Here is a 23511-nt window from a genome sequence, read left to right on the forward strand (position 1 = left end):
CCCATGTGCCCCCAGTGTGCATTACCTTACATTGCGTGCACTTTTGCGCCCTTACCACCTTACTCACTTGTCTGCTTCTTTTGTCTCCCACCTCCGAGGATCTGGCTTTGGGGCAGAGAGAGAGGAGAGAGAGGTGCTGGCTCCGCAGTTGTGGGCCTGCACTTTCGCTGCTTGCTGCCTGGATCGATACACCATATGGACCGCAATGTTTGTGGCCACCCACAAGGGACCGCAGTTCTTTTGCGGCCAAGCACCACCCGTGGATGGACCTATGGGTCAACGTGGCACCTATGCCATACAGGTGAACCACTAATAGTTGGCCCCCTGACGGCCACAAATAGCAAATGGACGCGGTTGGTGCCTTTCTTTATTTTTGAAAGAAGTAAGAAGGCCAAGTGCACCACACGAAGGCAAGACCAGCGGCAGAACATCGGCCGGCTGCGACACCACCGGTGATTTATAAACACTTTATTGGTGCACCGGATGGTGCTGATTGTACATGATGGGGTGGTGCTTTTGGTGCTTGGAAGGGGTGCTCTGCACATTATTAAAGGCCGTAAGGCCACAGAGCACTCGTGGGTTGGTGTATCGATGCTGGCATGCGTGCTCTCTCTATGCATAACATCTGCATGTGTTCCTCCAAAAACAGGTCCTGGATCGTAGTGTAAATATCAGCGTAGTCTTATGTAAATAATGCTCCCTACCGGCTGTATGTTTAGTTTGCGAATTCTTTCCGTGATTCGGTTATCCTGTGGGTGTGTTTCTGTGAGGAGAAGGGTGCAACGTCGCAGGGGGACATATTTACTCATTTGTGAACATCTGTAAAACTGTCGCACTCAGGGTAGAGTTAATAGTAGAGGGAACTACATCTGAGTGCCACACTAAAATAGGTAAAAATTTATCGGGTCGGGACGCCCCGAGGGTAGAGAAGGGTGCAATGTTGCGGATATGGGACTTGGCCCCCATATCCGCTTGTAAATATTCCCCTATTTCCCCAATACTCCCCAACTATCCCCAATCCCCCATTCCCTAGTCTCATTGCCTGTAAATAACACTCTGTAGAACCGACCTTCCCCTTCTTCCCCCATTAAATGTCGTGCCCAGGTCCACCGCATCTCACGTAGACAACTTTCGGACCTCTTGCTAGTTATTCTTAGTCTATGTCAGTTAAGGACTCGTTTCCATTAATTCTGACTCTTCGTTGCACCAGAATGTGATTGTATGGCACCAGTAGTGAGTTTAGGACCTCCCCATACCTCCTCCCATCTTCCCCATGAAACAACAACTACAACAACGGCGTGCGGGGAGTGTGCGTCCTCACACCGGCTTGGTTAGCCGCCATTGACCATGCGCTCCGACGGGGTTACCACGAAGGGGCTCACTGTCAGCTCCTCGTCAAGGGCGGAGCCCGGTAACCCCCCCGCACCCAATAAGAAGGGCGGACCGATTCCATCTGGGGCGGAGCTAACTAGCCGAGGGCGTGTCACTCCCCGCCGGATATACGCAGCCTACCGGACGTGACGTCAGATGCGCCCCCAGCTTGGAAAGACAAGTCGCGACCTCCGAGCGCTGAGCGACCTCCCCGCATCTTTGAACCGGACCGGGTCGATTCTGTCCCTGAGCCAAGAGTGCACCTTGAGCCATCGACTACCCGCCTTTCCTTGCCATCAATCCCCGTGTGAGTCAGTTTTGTCCTGTTTATCTGTCGTCTGTCGGGGCTACTATAAGACCGTAATTAAGTGCCCACCTTTCTATGCTGTCTCTCTTGTCTTTGTAATCTAACCTTCCGCAATATTATAACCTCCTCCGGAGGTCTTGAGAACCGTACCCCTGGTGTCGTGTCATTTTAAACCCAGCCGTTGTGTCCTTTCCTCAATTGATTTAGCGTAGCGCGACTCGGCCAAGGTTCGAGTATAATCGGGTAACTTGTGCGAACACGGCGGCCATTCCGCTCGGCCCACCATAACATCAAAGTCGTGTCCGTAACAATATGAACGTACGATGTTCGAGTTATCTCCGAAAATCTGGAACCCTGGTCGAAGTTATTTTCATTTTCCTCTGCAGGATTGTTTAATTCTGTCCGTTAATCCTTTATAATCATCTGCTTCGTGGGTATAACACATTATGTGTTTCACGGTACGAGTGTTTGGTGGGAAACCAATTAGGCCTGGTTACTGCATGTGTGGGTTCTTGCTGCTGTACACTAAACGTTTTACTTAACACTTTTTATTTCTACTGTACCCTAAAGGATTTACTGTACTGTACACTCAATTTTGCTGGACTCGAGCCAGAATCGGGCTGAGTCCGAGTTCTTGGCATTCAGAATCCAAGTCCGAGTCCCAAAAAGTGGAATCGAGTCCTACATCATTTGCCCTTTAGACCCCAATCTTTTAAATGCTGTGAACAAACTTGAGTTTAAAAATACCAAATATAATTTTAGCCAAGTTTGGTCACAATACCATCAGCAGAAGAAGGAGAAGAAGTTGCAAGTGTTTACGGACAGACGGACGGACCGATAGACGGATGACGGACCATCCCATAAGCTCCCCGGAACTACATTCCAAGTGAGCTAAAACTCAACAGGTTACCAAGCCTTATGGAATAAAAACAATCGAGTTCCGTCAGTACCCGAATAATCTGTACAAAAACAATAGGGTACCCTTCGGTACACTAATAACTAGATGCACAGTCTGGATTTTCACATGTCAAGATATTAACATTGCAACAAATATGTCAAGAAAAAGTACATTCAGGTTAAATAATATTTGATAAACAAAAACTCACCATTTTTTGGCCAATCATTAGGTATATGTAACACTCTTTTGCATGAACATTCTTCGGAAGATCTGTAAATGAATTCCTGACGTACATCGTTGTCATTCAAGCAAACGGCGTATGTGTACATGAATGGTGCACCATTTTTCAGTTCACTTAGTCTCACCGAGGTGCGACCTTCCAAAAGAAATGCATTGTCTTTACACCTGGAGATGCAGACACAATGACCTCAACCATGAAATCAATTAACACATCATAAGAATGAACGATTAATGATCACTATGTTGCCATCTCCATGTATTCCTTACTACGTCTCACCAAAAAATATATACAAGGAAGCTTGAACCAATACTGGAGTACAAGATTATTGATAGTTGATACTAATGATCAAATACGCACGATGATATATCAGTCGATAAATAATTCCAACGAGACTGTGGGCACAGTTAACCAATTAGAACGGCACTCAATAGTGAGCATACCTCCACCTGGTGAACGGTTTACGTTTTGTATCCCAATGATAGGCCGGATCTGGATTCGGAGCTGAAACAAAATCTAATCGGCTTGTTCTTGTCACCTAACCAACTCGTCCACCAAGTGTATTCATAATTCGTCCATAACGTTTTTGAATATCATGTTATATATCGCTTTTCACCCGATCTGTCAATGGTGAAGAATCACTTGAAAATTGAATAATTCTTGTTGCCGAATCCATATTCAGATCTTCACCAAAATCTAATCAATTAGTCCATTTCACACACGCAACCGGTCCACCAAGTTTCGTCCAAATTTGTCCACAACTTTTTGAGATATCCTGCTATGTATCGTTTTTGGCCATATCGCCCAATGGTGAAGAATCACTTTAAAAATTCTAGTATCCAGATCCGAATCCGGATCTTCACCAAAATCTAATCATTTCGTCCTTGTCACACATGCCACCTCTCTGCCAAATTTCGTCTGAATCTGTCCACAACTTTGAGATATCTTGTTCACAAACGGACAGCCAGACAGACAGACAGACAGGGGTGAAAATATAACCTCCATCCACCTTTGGTGCTGGAGGTAATAAAGGTAAATTAATAAAACATGTGCTTCAGATGAATTGAGAGTGAGGTAAGAAGATATTATTTCAATGCAGGTGTCGAGGCTCAGAACAGTAGAATAGCAGCAGTCATCATGTTTCTTTTGAAAAACTACAAGGCCACCAACCTGCTTGCAGGGAGTGAGAAGCAGACTGTCAGACCTGAGACTTAGCACACTTTCACGAGATGGTAACGAGTTGGTAATGAGATGGTCAGCCTTACATTTGAAGGCCATAAAGGGGGCCTGATTGGAAGCCAACACCCCAATAATTTGTCGAAAGCCACATTCCTTAAAACTTCTATACAATTATAGGAGGAGGGCAGAGGAAAGACATGGCCCTGTGGAGAGTTTTTTTTTGTTTTTTTTTTTTTGGATACAAGGTCGAGGCTCGTGAAAGAGCGAACATTAATCACACAGAAAGACAAACCGACACATAAAACATATAACATAGGGAGCGGTAGACAAGATGGGGAGAGAGGGGGAAGGACACAAACACAACATTTGAGAGCAGTGACCGAGAGACATGGAGACATCGAGAGATCTGAGAGAGGGCGAGGGCTTGGGGGGGGGGGGGCGTGGGAAGGGGGCGGTGGGAGAGGTATAAAACATATGGACACTGCCAGGACTTCCAGGAAAGAAGTTGGAATTTCAAACAAGGTGGATCTGGGGTGAATTAGCGGGGGTAGAAAAGATCAAGGTTTTGGATGGGGGAAGATAAGAGATGGTGGTGAACAGCTGTTTTAAAGACCTGGAGGGAGGAGTGGGATTGAAGGGAGTGAGGGAGTTTGTTCCAGAGGCGGGAGAAAAGAGGAATGAAAGAGTGAAGGTGAGCAGAGAGCCGAGATTTCGGCAGTTTAACCATCAGAGGGTTGCTGGCAGATCTTGTGCGACCTGTAGGAATATTTGGGGGACAGAGCACAGAGAGAGCTGGGGGTGCAAGGCTGGAGAGGAGTCGGTAGAAGACAGAAAGACCACCTACCTGCCTGCGGTGAGTGAGTGAAAGGCCCTCAGAGATAGCTTCATCGCGGGAGATTCCAATAATTCTGAAAGCTTTGGTTTCAACAGCGTGAAGCCGAGCTAGGTGTGAGGCAGGAGCACCGGCCCATAGGGGAGAACAGTATTCCATTGAGCTGCGGATGAAAGCCTTGTATGTGGTGAGGAGCTCAGGTGTGCCGAGGAAGGACTTCGCACGACGGAGGATGCCCAGTCGGCGACTGGCTTTGGAGGCCAGCTTGGAAATGTGGTTTTCCCAAGAAAGATCATGGCAGATAGTGAGACCCAAAATCTTGAGCGACAGAACTTCTTGGAGAGGATTGTTGAGAAAGTAGATGGGAGGGTTGTCCAGTCGATCTTTTCGGAGAGACATAGTAAGAGTGTGAGATTTGTCAGGATTGAAAGACATGTTCCACTTGTTTGACCAGTCTGTGATTTTGTCCAGGTCTTCAGAGAGTGAGGAGGCAGCAGACTGCCGATCTGAGGGAAGAGGAATGGAGCGGCAGAGAGTGGAGTCATCAGCAAAGAGATAGAGAGGATTTTCGAGAGAGTCAGAGAGATCATTGATGAAGACCAGAAAAAGCACGGGGCCCAGAACACTGCCTTGGGGAACTCCAGCCTGAACAGGAAGAGGAGATGAGAGAAACCCATTCAGGGCCACACGTTGACGACGACTAGAGAGGAAGTCCGCCAGCCATGCGTGGAGATTTCCATGGATACCAAAGGAGGAGAGTTTGGTGAGCAGAGCGGGGTTGTAAGACAGTGGTCAACTTTGGACATCACCGAGGTGATATGATGTTTCAGGACAAGTTATAACTGAGTGTGAGACACAGGAGCTCGAGAGACTGTCCAGATATATAAAACAAGGGATTTGCCAGTTTATCTTACCGGGGGAAAAAGGAGCGAGGAGGGCACGGGAGGGGGAAGTAAGTATACGCGATTTATACTTCACGAGCCTAAGTACCCAACCGGCGTTGCCCGGGGAGATTCCCGGGAGCGGAGGGAGGGGTGGAGTAGATGGGAAGGGGGAGGGGGGGCGGAGGGAGGGAGAGGGTGGAGGGGAGGGTGGGTAGAGATATATTCTGTGTATGTATGTATATATATATATACATACATACATATATATATATATACACCCTGCATTCAGAAAGTATTCAGACCCCTTCATGTTTTTCACATTTTGTTATGTTGCAGACTTATGCTGAAATCGTTTAAATTCATTTTTCCCATCATCAATCTACACTCAATACCCCATAATGACAAAGAGAAAACAGGATTTTAGAAAGTTTTGCAAATTTATTAAAAATACAAACCTGAAATATCACATTTACATAAGTATTCAGACCCTTTGCTATGACACTTGAAATTTAGCTCAGGTGCCTCCCATTTCTCGTGATCAACTTTGAGATGCTTCTACACCTTGATTAGAGTCCACCTGTGATAAATTCAATTGATTGGACATGATTTGGAAAGGCACACACCTGTCTATATAAGGTCTCACAGCTGACAATGCATATCAGAGCAAAAACCAAGCCATGAGGTCGAAGGAACTCCCTGCAGAGCTCACAGACAGGATTGTGTCGAGGCACAGATCTGGGGAAGCCTACAAAAAAAAAGTTCTGCTGCATTGAAGGTTCCCAAGAGCACAGTGGCCTTCATAATTCTTAAATGGAAAAAGTTTGGAACAACCAGGACTCTTCCTAGAGCTGGCCGCCCGTCCAAACTGAGCAAACGGGGGAGAAGGGCCTTGGTAAGAGAGGTGACCAAGAACCCGATGGTCACTCTGGCTGAGCTCCAGAGATCTTGTGTGGAGATGGGAGAAACTTCCAGAAGGACAACCATCACTGGTTGGAGACAACAACAACAAGACAGACAATGATGGTTGACAACCATCATCACATCACTCCACCGATCTGGGCTTCATGGCACAGTGGCCAGACGGAAGCCTCTCTTCAGTGAAAGACACATGAAAGTCCGCTTGGAGTTTGCAAAAAAGCACTGAAAGGACTCTCAGACTGTGAGAAACAAGATTCTGTGGGCTTTTGTTTGCGGTTTGCTAATTGAACCCTTGAACAGGACTCGTGCAATATATATATTGTTGAGGTTCTGAGAATTGTACATATAACATCATTAAAGGTTAAAGGTTTGCCCCCCCGCAATAGTTAGTCCACAAGCAACACGTAGGCCCATTAGAATTAGTTATGTCATAGTATGTGTAAGAGTAGGCCATTTCACCAGTAACATCTGCGTTGTGTAAAGAAATAATAAGCTCAGGCCCTTTCATTTTGCGGCCGCCCTTCAAGTCCATCTTTGGGCAAACTCGATCCCGCGCCCCATTTGGCATCCCTCAAGTTTGTTACGCTTTGGCCACCAGCAGCGTTAGCTGCCCGTTGCTCGCTCAAACTAGTCGGGTAACCACGAGGTAGGCCTGAAAAGAGGGAGGAGCGCGAGGGTCGAGGTGTGGCCGCGTCAAGCAGCACGTCAGAAGGCGCTGACGGTAAGGGCAACAGCCAACCAGAGCTCGGTGGGCATGGCATGATAGGGCGTGGCACGACGCATCGAGTAAGTTCGAGAGGGTTCGCTGGGCAAGGCTATATAAGCCAGTGCACAGAGCCCTTGAACAGGACTCGTGCAATAGGACTGGCTGGAGATGAGATGAGATGGGAGAGGCGCTTACAAAGGACTTGCAAGGAGGAATCCAGTGAGAACTGCATTAAGAGGACTGTTGAGCACACGACGGTATCGAGCCTTGATTGCGAAGCGCATTGTTCACGCTAATTGAACCATTACGAACTGTCCGTTTATTACGTATGCGGCTGAGCCGCGGTGCGAGTTGGGGACCGGAGGAAGAGCTGCCTGGACGCCATCCCTGGACCATCGACCTGTTCGTCTGCAACCCCGTGTGAGTGTGTCTGAGTGTGACGGACCCGTTTGTCCAGGGATAAGTTAAGACTGTTTAAGGCTGCACTGTGTATTCTTCTTCTTCTTTTATTGTACAAAGTGTAAATAAATTCTGTTATCCCTTTTCTTCCCAAATTCGACCGTTTCAGTCATTTCCTCCATTGGGTAAGCGTGGCACGATTAAGAACCCCTCGGATCGGGGTTAGTCATTGATAACGACTCGGGTCACGGGTCGCTACCGCTCGGCGTTTCCACTAACACCCGTGATTCGGACAGGGCTTATTTCCTTGTTTCCGGTCAGCATTAGTACTTACGTAATAGCGAATTCATAGTCCTAAAACCCTATTTAACGCTTCCCGGGAAGGACGTCATAGGTCACGGATCCCGTCGGCTAGTAAAAGACAAGGGGACTAATCCCCCCTTGGTAAGGGGAAAAGGCCGACGCTGAGATCCGCAACAATTGGTGTCAGGAGTGGGATTTGACACGAAGTGCGCCTAACGCACTCAAAATTACGAGCGGCCGAAATTTAATTATTATAAATCCAAATTTAAAATCGTGCCATGGATAACCAAGACGGTAGGATGCCGGTGGGGGTAAATGAGGAGGAATTAGAATTAATAACCCAGGACCCCCGGGAAGAATGGGAAGAAGAGGAGAGCATTGATGAGGGCACAGCAGTCGGGGTGGCAGGCGAAGAAAATGGCGGCGCCTCGCACATGGCCGCGGTAGCCGAGCCTGCAGCGCCAATAGATGTGGGCCTTATTATGGCGCAAATGATAGGGTATATGGAAAAGATGGCTGAGAAATCCACCAGGACAATGGAACAAATGATGGAAAAGAACGGTGAGCGATTGGGAAATCAAATTGGGGGATTGAAAAATGATATGGGAGAAATGAAAAACGGGTTAAATAATTTGGAAAACAAAATGGACGCCCAAAGTAACAAATCCACCCGGGAATTGAAAGAGGTAAAACACGAATTGGAAAACAACATGGATGAGGAAATGAAAGAAATGGAAGATGGGTTATTGGGGTTTGGAAACAGAATAGGTGGCCAAATAAAAGAGATGGGGAAAGACATAAGGCGCAGGTCGAGCGGGAAAGTCGCATTGATACGCGATGGGGTAGCGCGACGTGAGGAACGCGTGGAAAGCTAGGTGGAGCAAAGCGCAGTTAAGTGGACCGGGGTAGAAATTGCGGCACGGGGTATAGAAAAGCCGGCGGCCGCCGAGTTGGAAAATTTTATTTTATGTGCGCCAGCGGTCGTCGAGCTTAATAAAGAAAAATAAATTATAGTTGAAATTGGGGTTGAGGAGACGACAGAGTTAGTACATGCATCACGGGAGATTGAGATGGAATGTACTCAAAGTCTGGATTCACATCGTGATGTCGTGCTGCCTAACCCCAATTAAAGTTTGCAGGTGCAGTTGGAGAGGAGAACCCCAAAGGTGAGTAGGGTTGTGTATGGCGCGAAAAGGTATGGCGCGAAAAGATTTTTCACGCACTTGGGATCGCGACGTCACCCGGGTGCTAGTGGAAGGTCCGTGGTGCGCTGTGTGAAGGTGAATGGCGCGCGTGTGCGAACGGCGCCGGAGCGCGAGTGTAAGACAGAGTGTATGTGGGAAGAGTGTGTTGAAGAAGTGTGTGAAACGGAGTGCGATACAGTGTGTGCGATGGACGAGGAGAGTGTGCGGGAGTGCACACCAGAGCGCGTGATTGGGTGTGCAACAGGAGATTGCACACCCGTGGGTAAGTGTGCACCGATTGGGTATGTGCAGGAGTGCACACCCGTGGGTGTTACAGAGGATGTAACGAGGGAGAGTGCACGAGAGGAGTGCGTGGAAGAGAAGTGTGTAACGGAGTGTGCGAGTGGTATGAGTGCACCAGGGTGTGCGCAAGGCTGTAATAAGGGAGTGTGTGAGGGGTGTGAGTGCGCCTGAGTGGTGTGCACCTGAGTGTGCAAGAGAAGAGTGTGCACGGGAGAGTGCAGTGACGAAATGTGTAGAGTGTATGAGAGGCGCTGGGACGCCTTGGTGTGGAATGAGTATGGGAAGGGTCGTGTGGTGTAAGAATGCGATTCGGGCATCGACACAGACCGGGGCAGCGTTTAGGCCGACGTATAGCTGACGCGAGCTCTCGGGGCGTGGTGCGCTTTGTGTGCTGCGGGGGCCGACGGGGATCGTTGCCGCGGCGGTCTCGCAAGGAGCGCCGTGCACGATTCGTGCCGGGCCCCGCCCTGTATGGTCGGTGCCGTGTCGTAAAGGCGATAGGCACGATTCCGGGGGAGGTCGGCCAGGTCGGTCCTTCGCCCCCTGGCGGGCACGGTGTTCCGACCGGGGGAGGTTGGGGTATCGGGCCGGAGACCGCAAGGTTCCGCGCCCAGATGGACCTTGGAACCTCGGCCCGAGTATGCCTCCTCCCCAGAATCGAAAATGCCGGACGGACCCAACCTACAGGAGACTGACCATCGCATGCATTGCTCGGTTTTTCGAAGCCGAGCAGTAAGAATGTATTCCCGCACGAGAGGCTCGAGAGTAGTGGACGAGTAGTGATAGTGATAGCGAATGGTATACGGTGTAGAGGGATGGCAGATCTACCATCCCTCACATCACTTTGGGGCAAAGGAGCTATAGGATTATGGGGTTTGGCGGTGCAAACTAGCCAGGGAGGGCTTGGATAAATGATAGAAATCTAGAGAGATGACTTTAGGAGACTTGAGGGTTAAGTAGTCACATTGTACAGGTAGAGGGGACGTAGGGTAGAGTAGTTGGATGATAACAACGGGGGATGTGCGTAGTATAAGGGATGACAGGGGAAGCACAAGGATTAGAAGGGTAGTAGTTAGTCAGATGATGCAGTGTGCTTGTGGTATAGTTTAAATGAGGAATTAAATGAGAGCCTTGCTGGTGAGCATGATGAAATGAGGCATTGCCAATGGAAGTTCTTGGTAGTGCTGGTGAAATGAGGCAATGCTCGTGAAAGAGATGTGTGTGTGTAAAAGTGTAAGAATGGAGTATTGAGGATGTGTGTCATTGTGTATTGAGTGCATTGGCTTGCATAGGGTGCAAGTGGGAAACAGGAATGAGAGCACAAGAGTGTGCAAGAGAGCTTGGTGGTCTGGAATGAATGGTGTGGAGTGAGTGGAGTGCGGAATGAGTGGAGTGGAGTGCATGGTGCGAAGGAGTGAATGGGGGAAGGATGGACCCCTTCACGAATACCCGGGGAGGGTAGTTTAAAAGTAGGTAGAGGAAGTAGGTAAATTGGTTGGATATTGACATCTGTGGTGCGGGTAGTTGCAAGGTAGTGTTTTGTTGGGTGCATAAGTGTATGGAATGGCTGGGCGTGTGGCCTGTTAGTGCGTATGGTTGGTTGAGCACTCCGCCACTGGTAGTCTGTCGGCCAGGTGAGGCCGCAGGTGGGCTCTGGGAGCCAGTTAGTGTTCAGTTAGCCCAGTGCCCTGGAGGGCAGTAGCGGGGTGAGAGCGCCAGGAGGGCCTTCCACAGGTTAGGGTAGTGTGAAGGAGCTAGGCAAGCTCGGGTGGCGACGTTCAGTGGCGGAGGTGCGCAGGTAAGTAGGACCTGCTAGGACAACCACACGACCCAGCCCCGAAATTGTGCGAGGGCACAGTATAGAAAAATCGGGGGAGTGAGACCCCAAATTGGTGAGCACCACAGGGATGGTCAATGGGAATTGGTTTCTAGAAACGCATAGTGTAATGATGGCCAATGGATTGGCAGGGCAAGACCCCGGGTAGTTTAACGAGTTAATGTCATTTAGAAGCATAGTTAGGAGAAAATCCCTTCGCGCCATCCACAGCCTTCACCAAGGACGACGAAGCTCCACACCAGATTTTTGCGAATTGTTTGGAGAATGAAAGACGCATCTTGACGTGGGTGAGACATTGTTGGTATTCCATCTCTTCCTCCTTAGGAGGGATTGATGACGAATTTGGATTAGAGGAGATATGGGGGACGTGACAGTAGAGACGAATTGGTAAATTTGTAAATTGTGTAAATACGGGGAAGGGCAAGGGTAGTGTAGGTTGACATGGGGGGTGACGAACGAGTAGGGACGAGCTTTCTCGGCTCGCTCTCCTGCGCCCTTCATGTCGCATTGCCTTGTGATTACGTGTACCCTTGCGCCCTTGTACCCCGCTAACCTATGCTTTGTCTTCCTTCCCCACTCATGGACCATGGTCTTTTGTCTGAGGGGAGTGTGCAGGTGTCCTGAAATTTGCTGCCTGCACCCTTGCTGCCTGCATGCCTGCCTGCACCGGTACACCCTATGGACCACACGTTCTGTGGCCTGGCACCTATGGACCACACGTTCTGTGGCCTGGCACCTATGGACCACACGTTCTGTGGCCTGGCACCTATGGACCACACGTTCTGTGGCCTGGCACCTATGGACCACACGTTCTGTGGCCTGGCACTTATGGACCACATGTTCTGTGGCCTGGCATCACTGCTGGGACAGACCTTTGCTGCCAGCAGTATCTTACTTGCGGACCACTGTTTTAAGTGGCATCCATGCCCAGCAGTCGGACCACCTACGTTGGCCCTGCTGGCCATAAATAAAAAAGCGGACGCAGTTTGTGCCCTTTTTATTAATTATTTTACTTCAAGCAAGAAGACAGCCAAGATACATCGGCCCAGCAGAGGAGCGCAAGAAGATGTCATCCTTTATTATTTTTGAAATGTGATGACTGTGCATATTGGTGCTGGTGGTTTTTGGTGCATTTTTTTATTATGGTGCATTTTATTGGTACATATGGGTATGGTGTATCGGTGCAGTGCATTGCAAATGGCATTTCCTCTTTTCAAAATCTCTATTCGCTTTCCCACAAAAGACAGGTCCTGGGTTGTAGTGTAAACAAGCGTTACGCCTCGGTCCCCCGTCGGTGAAGTGATGCGAGTTGACAAAATGGAAGACGCAAGGCGGCCATCTTTGGATTTTGACGTGGCGACCCAATTTTCAATAGCGTTCTTCCTTATGCCTAGATACACCCACACACCAGATTAGAAGTTGGTACTTCGCTTATTTTTCAAGATATTCCACTCACAATGTTCAGACATACATGGCGGCGGCCATCTTAGATTTTGACATGGCGACCCAATTTTCAATAGCTTTCTTCCTTATGCCGAGATACACCCACACACCAAATTAGAAGTTGGTCCTTCGCTTATTTTTCAAGATATTCCACTCAAGGTTCAGACATACATGGCAGCGGCCATCTTGGATTTTGACGTGGCGACCCAATTTTCAATAGAGTTCTTCCTTATGCCTAGATACACCCACACACCAGATTATAAGTTGGTTCTTCGCTTATTTTTCAAGATATTTCGCTCACAAGGTTCAGACATATATATGGTGGCGGCCATCTTGGATTTTGACGTGGCGACCCAATTTTCAATAGCGTTCTTCCTTTTGCCGAGATACACCCACACACTAAATTAGAAGTTGGTACTTCGCTTATTTTTCAAGATATTCATCTCACAAGGTTCAGACATATATATGGTGGCGGCCATCTTGGATTTTGACGTGGCGACCCAATTTTCAATAGCGTTCTTCCTTTTGCCGAGATACACCCACACACTAAATTAGAAGTTGATACTTCGCTTATTTTTCAAGATATTCATCTCAGAAGGTTCAGACATACATGGCGGCGGCCATCTTGGATTTTGACGTGGCGACCCAATTTTCAATAGCCTTCGTCCTTGTGCCTGGATACACCCACACGCCAGATTAGAAGTTGGTACTTCGCTTATTTTTCAAGATATTTCGCTCACAAGGTTGAGACATATATATGGTGGTGGCCATCTTGGATTTTGACGTGGCGACCCAATTTTCAATAGCGTTCTTCCTTATGCCGAGATACAACCACACACCAAATTAGAAGTTGGTACTTCGCTTATTTTTCAAGATATTCATCTCACAAGGTTCAGACATACATGGTGGTGGCCATCTTGGATTTTAACGTGGCGACCCAATTTTCAATAGCGTTCTTCCTTGGGCCTAGATACACCCACACACCAGATTAGAAGTTGGTACTTCGCTTATTTTTCAAGATATTCAGCTCACAAGGTTCAGACATACATGGCATCAGACATACATGGTGGCGGCCATCTTGGATTTTGACGTGGGTTGCACCCACACACCAAATTTGAATGCGGTCCTTCGCTTACGCACGCACGCCCGCCCGCACGGACGGACGGACACACGGACGGAGGGGAAAACCAAAGTCCCCCTTTCGCTCCGCGGTGCGACGGGGGACAATAATAGTGTCTTGTAAATAATCCTCCCCACCGGCTTAAATGCTTAGTTTGAAAATAATTCCGTAATTCGGTTAATTGTGGGCGTGAGTCAGTTAGGTAGGACGCAACGCAGCAGGGGGGACATATCTAGTGTTAAAACTGTCGCACTCAGAGTAGTAGGTTAAAAGAAGAGGGTAACCACACCTAAGTGTCACACTAATTTAAAAGATAGTCCTGATTGTTTCGGCTCGGGCCGAGTCTGGAAAAGGGGGGGGTGCAGTGTTGCGGTTTGAGAACCCACACTTGTAAATATGACATTAAAGGGTTAAAGGTTGCAACCCATAGTTAGGCCACAAGCAACACGTAGGTCACCATAGGACTTCAGTTATTTCATTAATATGTGTATAGGTAAAGCCATGTTTCCAATAGTTGAATCTGCGTAGTGTCAATCAAATAAGAAGTAGGCCCATTCCGTTCATTTTGCAAGCCTCCCTCTCCAAGCGATGCCATTACGCACCCTCCAGTCTGCCCCATGGCCCTCCCAAATTGGTACGCTCCTCAGACAGCAGCAGCGGCCTTAGCTGCTCGCAACCTCGCTGGGCTTCAGCCCAAACGCCACCATAAGCCACGAGGTTAGGCCCGAGAAAGGGGGCGGAGCGCAGGAAGAAGGTGTGGCCACGTCAACCCACCATCAGGGCGTGACCGGTAAGCGATAACCAGCCAACCAGGGCTGAAGTGACATCGCCGACAGGCGTGGCTTTGGGGCTCGCGGAGTGATCGCTTGGTTGAGTTATAAAAGCTAACGCAAAGCCCTTTCACAGGAATTATGAGATATACGGCGCGCTTGATGAGAGAACTTACCGGAGGACTGATGCAGTGGCGCTGATTAAAGGAGGACCTTATTAAAGGAGGACTTATCGGGAGAGCGCACCTTTGCGAAGAGATATACGGCGTGCTTGATGAGAGAACTGTCCAAGACGGCGTCGTACGATTGGCGTTGTAGAGGACTTACAGTGCATTTATTACATACGCCACAGGACACCAGCTTCCCTGCGCTATATAATTGTCTGGTCGCGTTCCAACTACACGCGGAGCTGCCTGCCGGGTTTCGTCCGCTGGATCAGAGCCTGGACCGGAGCCTGGACCGGAGCCGGGCTGGAGCCTGGACTCGCAGGTGACCATCCACCATCTACAATCCCCGTGTGAGTGTGTATGTTTGTCCTGGGTATTAAGAATAAGACTGTTTAAGGCTGCCCTGTGTTCTTCTTCTTCCTCTTCCTATCCTGTACATTCTTTCGTTTCCTCTTCTCCTTCTTGTAAATTGTTAATAAACCAATCTTTGTTCTTCCTATTTTCTGGGTTTCCTCTTTATCCGATCGCATCCGTCTTTTCTCTCATTGGGTAAACGTGACACGATTAGAAACCGCTCAGAATTGGACCGAGTCATTGTTAACGGCCCGAAACGCGGCTCGCTTCGCTCGGCGTGTCCACTAACGCCGTGGTTCGGGCGGGAGTTATCTCCTTGCTTTACGGCTGGTGGTAGTACTTAGGTAATTGGACTAAGACTCGACCAACAACCCTATTTACCACCGACCGGAAGGAACGTTATAACTTCCAGGACTCGGGTCGGCCAGATAAAAGGACAAGGGGATTAAACCCCCCTTGATAAGGGGAGAGCCGACGTCCGAGATCCGTAACAATATATATATACATAGATACATACATATACATATCAAGTAATGAAAGGCAGTTGGGAATTATATCCAATACGTCCATTTTACCGTTCTCCAACAGTTATCACAAGCGTACGGACCTCTCATTCAAAAACACACGAGAGAGACAACGATGCTGGGAGGAGGACAAGGACAAAGTAGGACAAACAACACAGACGACAAGAATAACACAAACACAATACACCGCTCAAACACGGACAAAACACTTGGCAACACAAGCTTGTCACAGGTCAATGGTCACGAGGTCTCGCAACACAGCTTTGTGATTGGTTGACAGAATAGGCCCACCTTGGGAGGAGAGGGTATATCTGTGAGGAGGTAAACAAGGGAATTACTCTTGATGAAGGCTAGTGGAGGCCCAGTGCATGCCGAGGAGCTGGCCAAAACGTTGAGTTTTAAGCCAAAACTATAGGTTGGAGAACGGTAAAAATGGATGTATTGGATATAATTCCCAACCGCCGTTCATTTATATATATAAATGTCAATGTCATATATACAATATAAATGTATATATATATAGTCACGTGAAAAAGTAAGGACACCCCATGTAAAGTTTTGACTTTTTCAACATATTTCAACATACAGCTATTTGATCTTCATTTCAACAATATTGACAGATAAAGGTGATATAATATAACAAATATCATGAAACATTTACATTTTGTTTGTGATTTGTTGTGACTAAGGCTAACCCCTGCTCTAGCAGGGAAAATGGCCTTTAAAATGCATGTTGTTGTGTTGTGTATTTACATTTTGTAGTCCATTGTATAATTTAAATAAACAAACGCAAATTTCGCCTGTGGAAAAAGTAAGTACACCCTTGGCTCTAATAGGTGGTGTTGCCCCCTTTGGCAGAAACAACCTCAAGTAGGCGTTTCTTATAACTGTCTACCAGTCTCTGACGTCGACTGGGAGAAATTTTTGCCCACTCCTCCATGCAGAATTCTTTCAGCTGTGCGATGTTTGAGGGGTTTCTTGCATGCACAGCTCGTTTCAAATGCCCCCCACAACATCTCGATGGGATTTAGATCCGGGCTTTGACTTGGCCATTCCAGAACCCTCCATTTCTTTCTTTTCAGCCATTCCTTGGTGGATTTACTGGTATGTTTAGGGTCATTGTCATGTTGCAGGGTCCACCTTCGGTTGAGCTTCAACTTTCCGACAGATGGCCTCACATTATCCTCAAGCACCCTTTGGTACAATGAAGAATTCATAGTGGATACTATGATGGTGAGCTGCCCAGGCCCTGATGCAGCAAAGCTGCCCCAAACCATAATATTTCCACCACCATGCTTTGCAGTTGGTATCAGGTTCTTGTGGTCAAATGCTGTCTTTGGTTTTCGCCAAACATGTCTTCTGGTACAGTGGCCAAATAGCTCTACCTTTGACTCATCTGTCCAGAGCACATTGTTCCAGAAATGCTGGTCTTTGCCTGGATGTTCATTGGCAAACTTTAGTCTTGCCGTGATGTTCTTTCTGGACAGCAAATGTTTCCTCCTGGCACACCTCCCATGTAGATCAAATTTGTGCAGCCTCTTTCTAATGGTAGACTCGTGCACTTTGACATCAACAGTGGCAAGAGCTACCTGTAGGTCCCGTGATGACATTCTGGGGTTCTTGGAGACTTCTTTCAGCATCTTGCGTTCTGCTCTTGGGCTGAACTTGCTGGGGTGGCCTGGCCTGAACAAGTTGGCAGTTGTTTGGAATCTTCTCCACTTGTCGATGATCTTCCGGACAGTCGAATGATTGATTTCAAATTGTTTGGAGATCTTTTTAAATCCCTTCCCAGACTCGTAGGCAGCTTTTACCTTCTTTCTGAAGGCCTCAGAGAGCTCTTTTGATCTCGACATGGTGACGCAGCACACTTCAACAACAAAGAGCAAACCAAACTAAATGTCTGAGGTTTAAATAAGACAGGTTCCTCCAAGATCCTCTCTAACGATGTTCTAATCATTTGCACCTGAGCTGGTGCACCTGATTCTAATTTTAGGTATTTGAAGTAGTGATAAATGTAGGGGTGTACTTACTTTTTCCACATGCTAAATTTTCATTTATGTTTATTTAAATTATACAATGGACTACAAAATGTAAATGTTTCATGATATTTGTTATATTATATCACCTTTATCTATCAATATTGTTGAAATGAAGATCAAATAGCTGTATGTTGAAATATGTTGAAAAAGTCAAAACTTTAAATGGGGTGTACTTACTTTTTCAGAGAGAGCGAGAGCGAGAGCGAGAGCGAGAGAGAGAGAGGCAGAGAGAGAGAGAGAGGCAGAGAGATAGAGAGGCAGAGAGAGAGAGAGGGAGAGAGGGAGAGGGAGAGGGAGAGAGAGAGAGGGAGAGAGAGAGAGAGAGAGGGAGAGAGGGAGAGAGAGAGAGAGAGGGAGAGAGGGAGTGAGAGAGAGAGAGAGGGAGAGAGGGGGAGAGGGAGAGAGGGAGAGAGGGAGAGAGGGAGAGAGAGGCAGGGAGAGAGAGAGAGAGAGGGAGAGAGGGAGAGAGAGAGACAGAGAGAGAGAGAGAGAGAGAGAGAGAGAGAGAGAGGGAGAAAGGGAGAGAGGGAGAGAGAGAGAGAGAGAGAGAGGGAGAGAGCGAGAGAGAGGCAGAGAGAGAGAGGGAGAGAGAGAGAGAGGGAGAGAGGGTGAGAGGGAGAGAGAGAGAGGGAGAGGGAGAGAGGGAGAGAGAGGGAGAGAGAGGCAGAGAGAGAGAGAGAGAGAGAGAGAGGGGGAGAGGGAGAGAGGGAGAGAGGGAGAGAGGGAGAGAGGGAGAGAGGGAGAGAGGGAGGGAGGGAGAGAGGGAGGGAGAGAGTGGGAGAGAGGGAGAGAGGGAGAGAGGGAGAGAGGGAGAGAGAGAGAGCCATATACATTTTTAAAAATCTATTATAAAGCAGGAGTGTCTGTCTGTCCATCCCGAAACTGCTCCCTCAGTTTTAGGGCTATACCTGCAAAACCTTCTGTGGAACGTTTTGGGGTCCCAGCGGATGTAGTAAGGTAGCGAAGAAGTTTCATAAGTTCCTCAATGAAATACATTTTATAAGTTCCTCAATAAAATATATAACTGGAGCGAACCCTGCTGTGGTGTTATTTCGGTGGTGAGTGGTGTCATGACCTCCACCTAGGATTACCATAGCCAAGGTAGGCTGTCCATGTCACTGGTTTCAGTTTAAAACATGGTGTTCATGTTCAATGTACTGTTTTGCTTTCGGCTGCAATCACAGCAATTCCCGCGAGTTGAAAGTGACCAAAACCACCACTTTTCACAAGTAAGGAAACTTTATTTAATATTAAATAAGATTTTGAAATGTTTGACAATGTTATTATTATTATTATATCTTCAACATTTGGTAGTAGGTAGATCGAGTTGTTCTAAGCTGGCATTGAGATGTTGCTGAAGCTGTGATTGCACAGCTGCATTTAAGCTGTTGCGTACCCTATTGAGTTTTGCAGCAGGCTTGATTCGTTGCCTTTTTATTTAGATTTTTTTATTATTATTATTATTTGTTTATTTTTGTATACAAGATTGAGGCTCGTGAAAGAGCTAACATTAATCACACAAAAAAATCAAACAGACACATAAAACATAATCAGGGGAGTGGTAGACAAGATGGGGAGAGAGGGGGAAGCACACAAACAGGACATTTGAGAGCAGGGACATTTGAAAGCAAGGCCTTCTCATGGGAGGCTTGATCTCAAGCGACATTTTACTCCCAACAAGCCTGTGTTCAGACTAAAAGTTAGAGCCTCTCATGACAGTCGCATTGCCTGGCGATGACAAAATCAATGAGGTGCCAATGTTTAAAGAGCGTGGATGCATCCATGTAGCTTTGTATTTATCATCGCATTGGAACAAGGAGTTTGTAATGACGTGTTCATTGGTTGAACATAGCATCAGCAGCAAAGTACCATTGTAGTTCTCTTTGCCGATGCCATTATGTCCAACCACCTTTTTTCACGCAACATAGTCACGTCCCACTCGGGTGTTGAAGTCCCCCAAAAAATTACCTCGTCACTAAGCGATGTTAACTGTATAACTTCTGAAAGGTCATCGTGGAACTGCTCTTTGTCCTCATCTGTATCTATCATGGTCGAGGTGTATGCACTGATGATGGTAGCATAGCGTTCATTGTCAAATTTGAGTCACACAGTCATGAGATGTTCATCGATACCAGTTGGGAGAACATCTAGAAGGATTTATTTATATGTTTGGTTTTGATCGCAAAACAAACACCCACCTGACGACTTTCACTTTCTGGCTTGCCACTGAAGTAGAACTTACAAACGAAGCCTCGTTGCTCGAATGGCATGTACCAGGTAGACGAGTCTCTGAGTGTGGCAACATCTATCCCACATCTTGCCAATTCGCGGGCAATAACGGTTGTTCAATGTTCGAGGCAGCTGCCGTTGTCTTGCAGTGTGTGCATATTCCAGTCACCAATATTTAATGTCTTGTTACATTTGTTAGCTTCCTTTGATTTGTTGTTTCTCGACCACAGAAATGGATGATCAACTTGCTGTGGTAGGCCAGTAAGCCTAAGTGGAGCAAGGTTTCTTTGGGGCACTTTTTCTTTCCCCTTCTCCATGTGGATGGAGTAGTACTACCCCTGAAGAGGGCTGCTCTGATGCCCAAGCAGGATTATGCATGGCACTGTTGCTCCTGGTCAATGACAAAATGTCATTCTGGTGTTTCAGAGGCAAGGTGATTCATCAATGTGTGTGACGTCCCTCTGATGGACATTAAATTGGACATCCCGTTTGCTGGCATTATTTTTTGGATGTTAAAGATCTCACGGTGTCCCTCATGAAGAGTAGGCAAGCTATCACCCGCACCATGAACAAATTACAAATTTCTGCCCTAACCTTAGTCGAACGTCAGGCCTGGCCAGCCAGTTTGTGACAGACTTGGGTCAAGATTCACAAGAACGTAGGAATAAGAAGGGGAAGAAGAAGAAGAAGAGGAAGGAGAAGGAGAAGAAGTAGAGGAGAAAAAGATGAGGAAAAATAATATTAACACCATCATCCAGATGGTGAGCATGTGCGCATGCCCATGACCTCACCTCTCTGGTCGCTCTTATTTGGAGCGGATATTTCTAGTGCAGAGAAATGAACAATAGGAGCTGGTATTATCTAATTGTGCTGTAATTTTGTGTGAAGTTTTGGGAAAATTAATCCACTTTGTCAGGAACTCGAATTTTTCTCCATCTCAATCAATCACTCCAACTACTAATGCTGACGCTGATTACAGTACACATCAGTACAAGAAAAGGCCAGCAAATAGGTAATCACTAAATGACAGAACTCCAGCACATGTTTACAGGTTATAATTAAGATTAACCTTTTGAACAACAACAAAAAAAATTGCACGAAATCTGTTAAAAACACAGTGTTTCACAAAATGTCCTTTAAAGTAATGTTTGTTGTGAAATGTAAAAATGCATTTATACTATAAGAGTGCAGAAAAAACACACCTTTCAACAACAGTCATGGTTGCCAGATTAACCCACGCTCCAGCAGACATTTGTAATATCACCACTTTTTGTCGTCGATCATTGAACTGAAATTCCTTTGCCAGGACAGCAACAAAAACTATAGCAACGTCTTCCTCTGCATTAGATTGCACTTGTTTTGCTCTAATATCCTGCAGGCTGAAGGAAATGATAAAATAAAGTACAAAGCAATTAAGTCAGTATAGCGTTTGGAAAGTTGAAAGTATAACACAGGAGGTCATGTAATGCAAGTCATTGAAGCTTCTTTCAATAGATTTATAGGATCATATGATTCAGACCTTGTACATACATCATTCATCAATGATAATTATCAACAAATATTTAGATCAGATGGTTATGGGTGTGATGGATATAGATGTTATTGCAATACTACTTCTACTGAGTAGGGATGGCCACTCCAAAGAGCAATTTCAAAAAATCAGGAGTTGCAGAACCCTTCACTTTTCACATTTTAAAATACAGTATGGGTTTATCAGTAAGTATTAAGCTTAAATGTAAGTAGAAGCGTTAAAAAATTGTCATAACAGATCAGTCAATATAGCTGGTTAATTTAAAAAAAACTATGAAAAAGCAGTTTTGTTATTCCGAGTCAATGACTTATGCCTAACTGGCAATAAATGAAGGTACGAGATATATTTTTTGGACGAGATTGGATTTGTTTTTTGTTTTTTTGGACATCCAATGCAAACTGGGGTTCTTGAGATTTTCAAGTCAAAGATATGTTTGAAAACATTACAGGAGGGGTGATATAAAAGAGAGTTTAGAGATTGGAGAAAGGAAGACTCTGTAAGAGATTGAATTTTTTGAATCAGAATGATTGAAAGAGCAATTTGAAGACAGCCTTTTGAAAAGGATGAAGAAAAGTGAGTTGTAATAGAAGAGAGTATGCAACAAGGGAGAAGGAAGTTTAAACATTTAGAAAGAAAACTATGAAGACTGTCTGGGTATTCCATGAAATGAGGGCAGGGAGGCTGGAGGAGACGATGATTGCAGAACAGGTTCAGAAGAAGGAACAGAAGAATAGAAGATTAACAAGCCAGGTGGAGCAGAGATCGAAGGAAGGTGGAGGTGTATATAAGTATTTCGTTAGTATGCTAGGTAGGACTCCTTTTTATTTATATTTTTACAGTGTAGCCCATAAGGCAAAGCCATCTAGAACAGTATGTGTCTGTCCCTATGTATGTGTGTCCCCTCAAAGGTATACCAATCAGAGCTGAGGATCTGGTCACATGACAGGGGTGATGTGATATCATTACGGTGGTACAACGGCTGACTCCACACACCGCCATTTTGATTCATATGCCGTTCAGGCCGGACATATCGTTGAACCTGTCATGTATCACAATCTGCATACCCTACCTTTACGTTTTTCATTCAGTGTAAAACACAAACAAGCATGTGAAACACATGAAGTAAAACACGTGAAAATAAGGATCTTTTATAACACTCGATTGTTATCGTGGCTGTGGTTGTTGTTGTTTGCGGGCTCCTTCTGTATAGTTTCATATATTTGTATATTGCTTCGCAAAATATCACTAATGTGTAGATATAATTTTGTATGCCGTTCCGTGTCCTTCTAAAGGGTTTCTCCAGTCAAAGAATAATAAATGTTTCCGTTCAAACTGTTGTGTGAATAAACCATACATTAGCACTTCTTCCTCTTCTTCAAACTCACAAAGAAGCTTTTAGAACTGCCAAATTCGTGATTAAACAAATTCTTTTTTACGGCATAGATGTTTGGTTCCTATGTTTACAGCGTTTGTCTCTCCATATGTATGTATGTCCCTCACATATTTATCCTACATATTGGGTGAGTTTTATAGCTGACAATTACACTTCTGAAAGATAGAATGTAATGCCATTTGGCTTTGCCAGTTATGTTTCTTTCAACACCCTTTAGGGAACGTTCATAAATTTCACGTCATATACCTGGTTGGGGCAAATTATCACACTTGATGATTGGGGGAAACTTAAATTATGACAACAGGGTGATGATTGATATATGATGGGGGGTGGAGGGGGGGGGTGCATGTTCCCCAGATCATATATAATTAAAACTTTGATTAAGGACTGCCTCCAACCACCCTAAGCCTGGTGTTGGCTTAATGGTTAGGGTGGAGGGCTTGGGATCCTAGGGTCCTGAGTTTGAATTCCGGTCAGCTGTTGAATTAACACCAGGTGTGGGTGACTCAGCCTGTCATCCTTCCGAGGTCGGCAAAATGAGTACCAACTCACTGGGTCCTCTCTCAAGGAAGTTGGTGGCAG

At 46.3% G+C, this 23511-nt stretch overlaps 2 protein-coding genes across 3 annotated transcripts in view; one reads left to right on the forward strand and one right to left on the reverse strand.

Moving 5' to 3' along the window:
- LOC137418497 (uncharacterized) overlaps nt 1–23511 on the reverse strand; it is a 164958-nt gene that overhangs the window by 32280 nt on the left and 109167 nt on the right. Inside the window, exons 17-18 of the mRNA XM_078781286.1 lie at nt 21208–21384; nt 2785–2981 (exon numbers count right to left, since the gene is read on the reverse strand). Of these exons, the coding sequence (XP_078637412.1) occupies nt 2785–2981; nt 21208–21384 (374 nt within the window). The remainder of the gene's footprint in view (nt 1–2784; nt 2982–21207; nt 21385–23511) is intronic.
- Nucleotides 1–23511, forward strand: part of URM1 (ubiquitin related modifier 1) — a 244980-nt gene that overhangs the window by 3448 nt on the left and 218021 nt on the right. The window lies entirely within an intron of this gene.

This window comes from Myxine glutinosa, chromosome 7, assembly GCF_964187855.1.
Source record: "Myxine glutinosa chromosome 7, kmMyxGlut1.1, whole genome shotgun sequence".
Taxonomy (NCBI): domain Eukaryota; kingdom Metazoa; phylum Chordata; class Myxini; order Myxiniformes; family Myxinidae; genus Myxine; species Myxine glutinosa.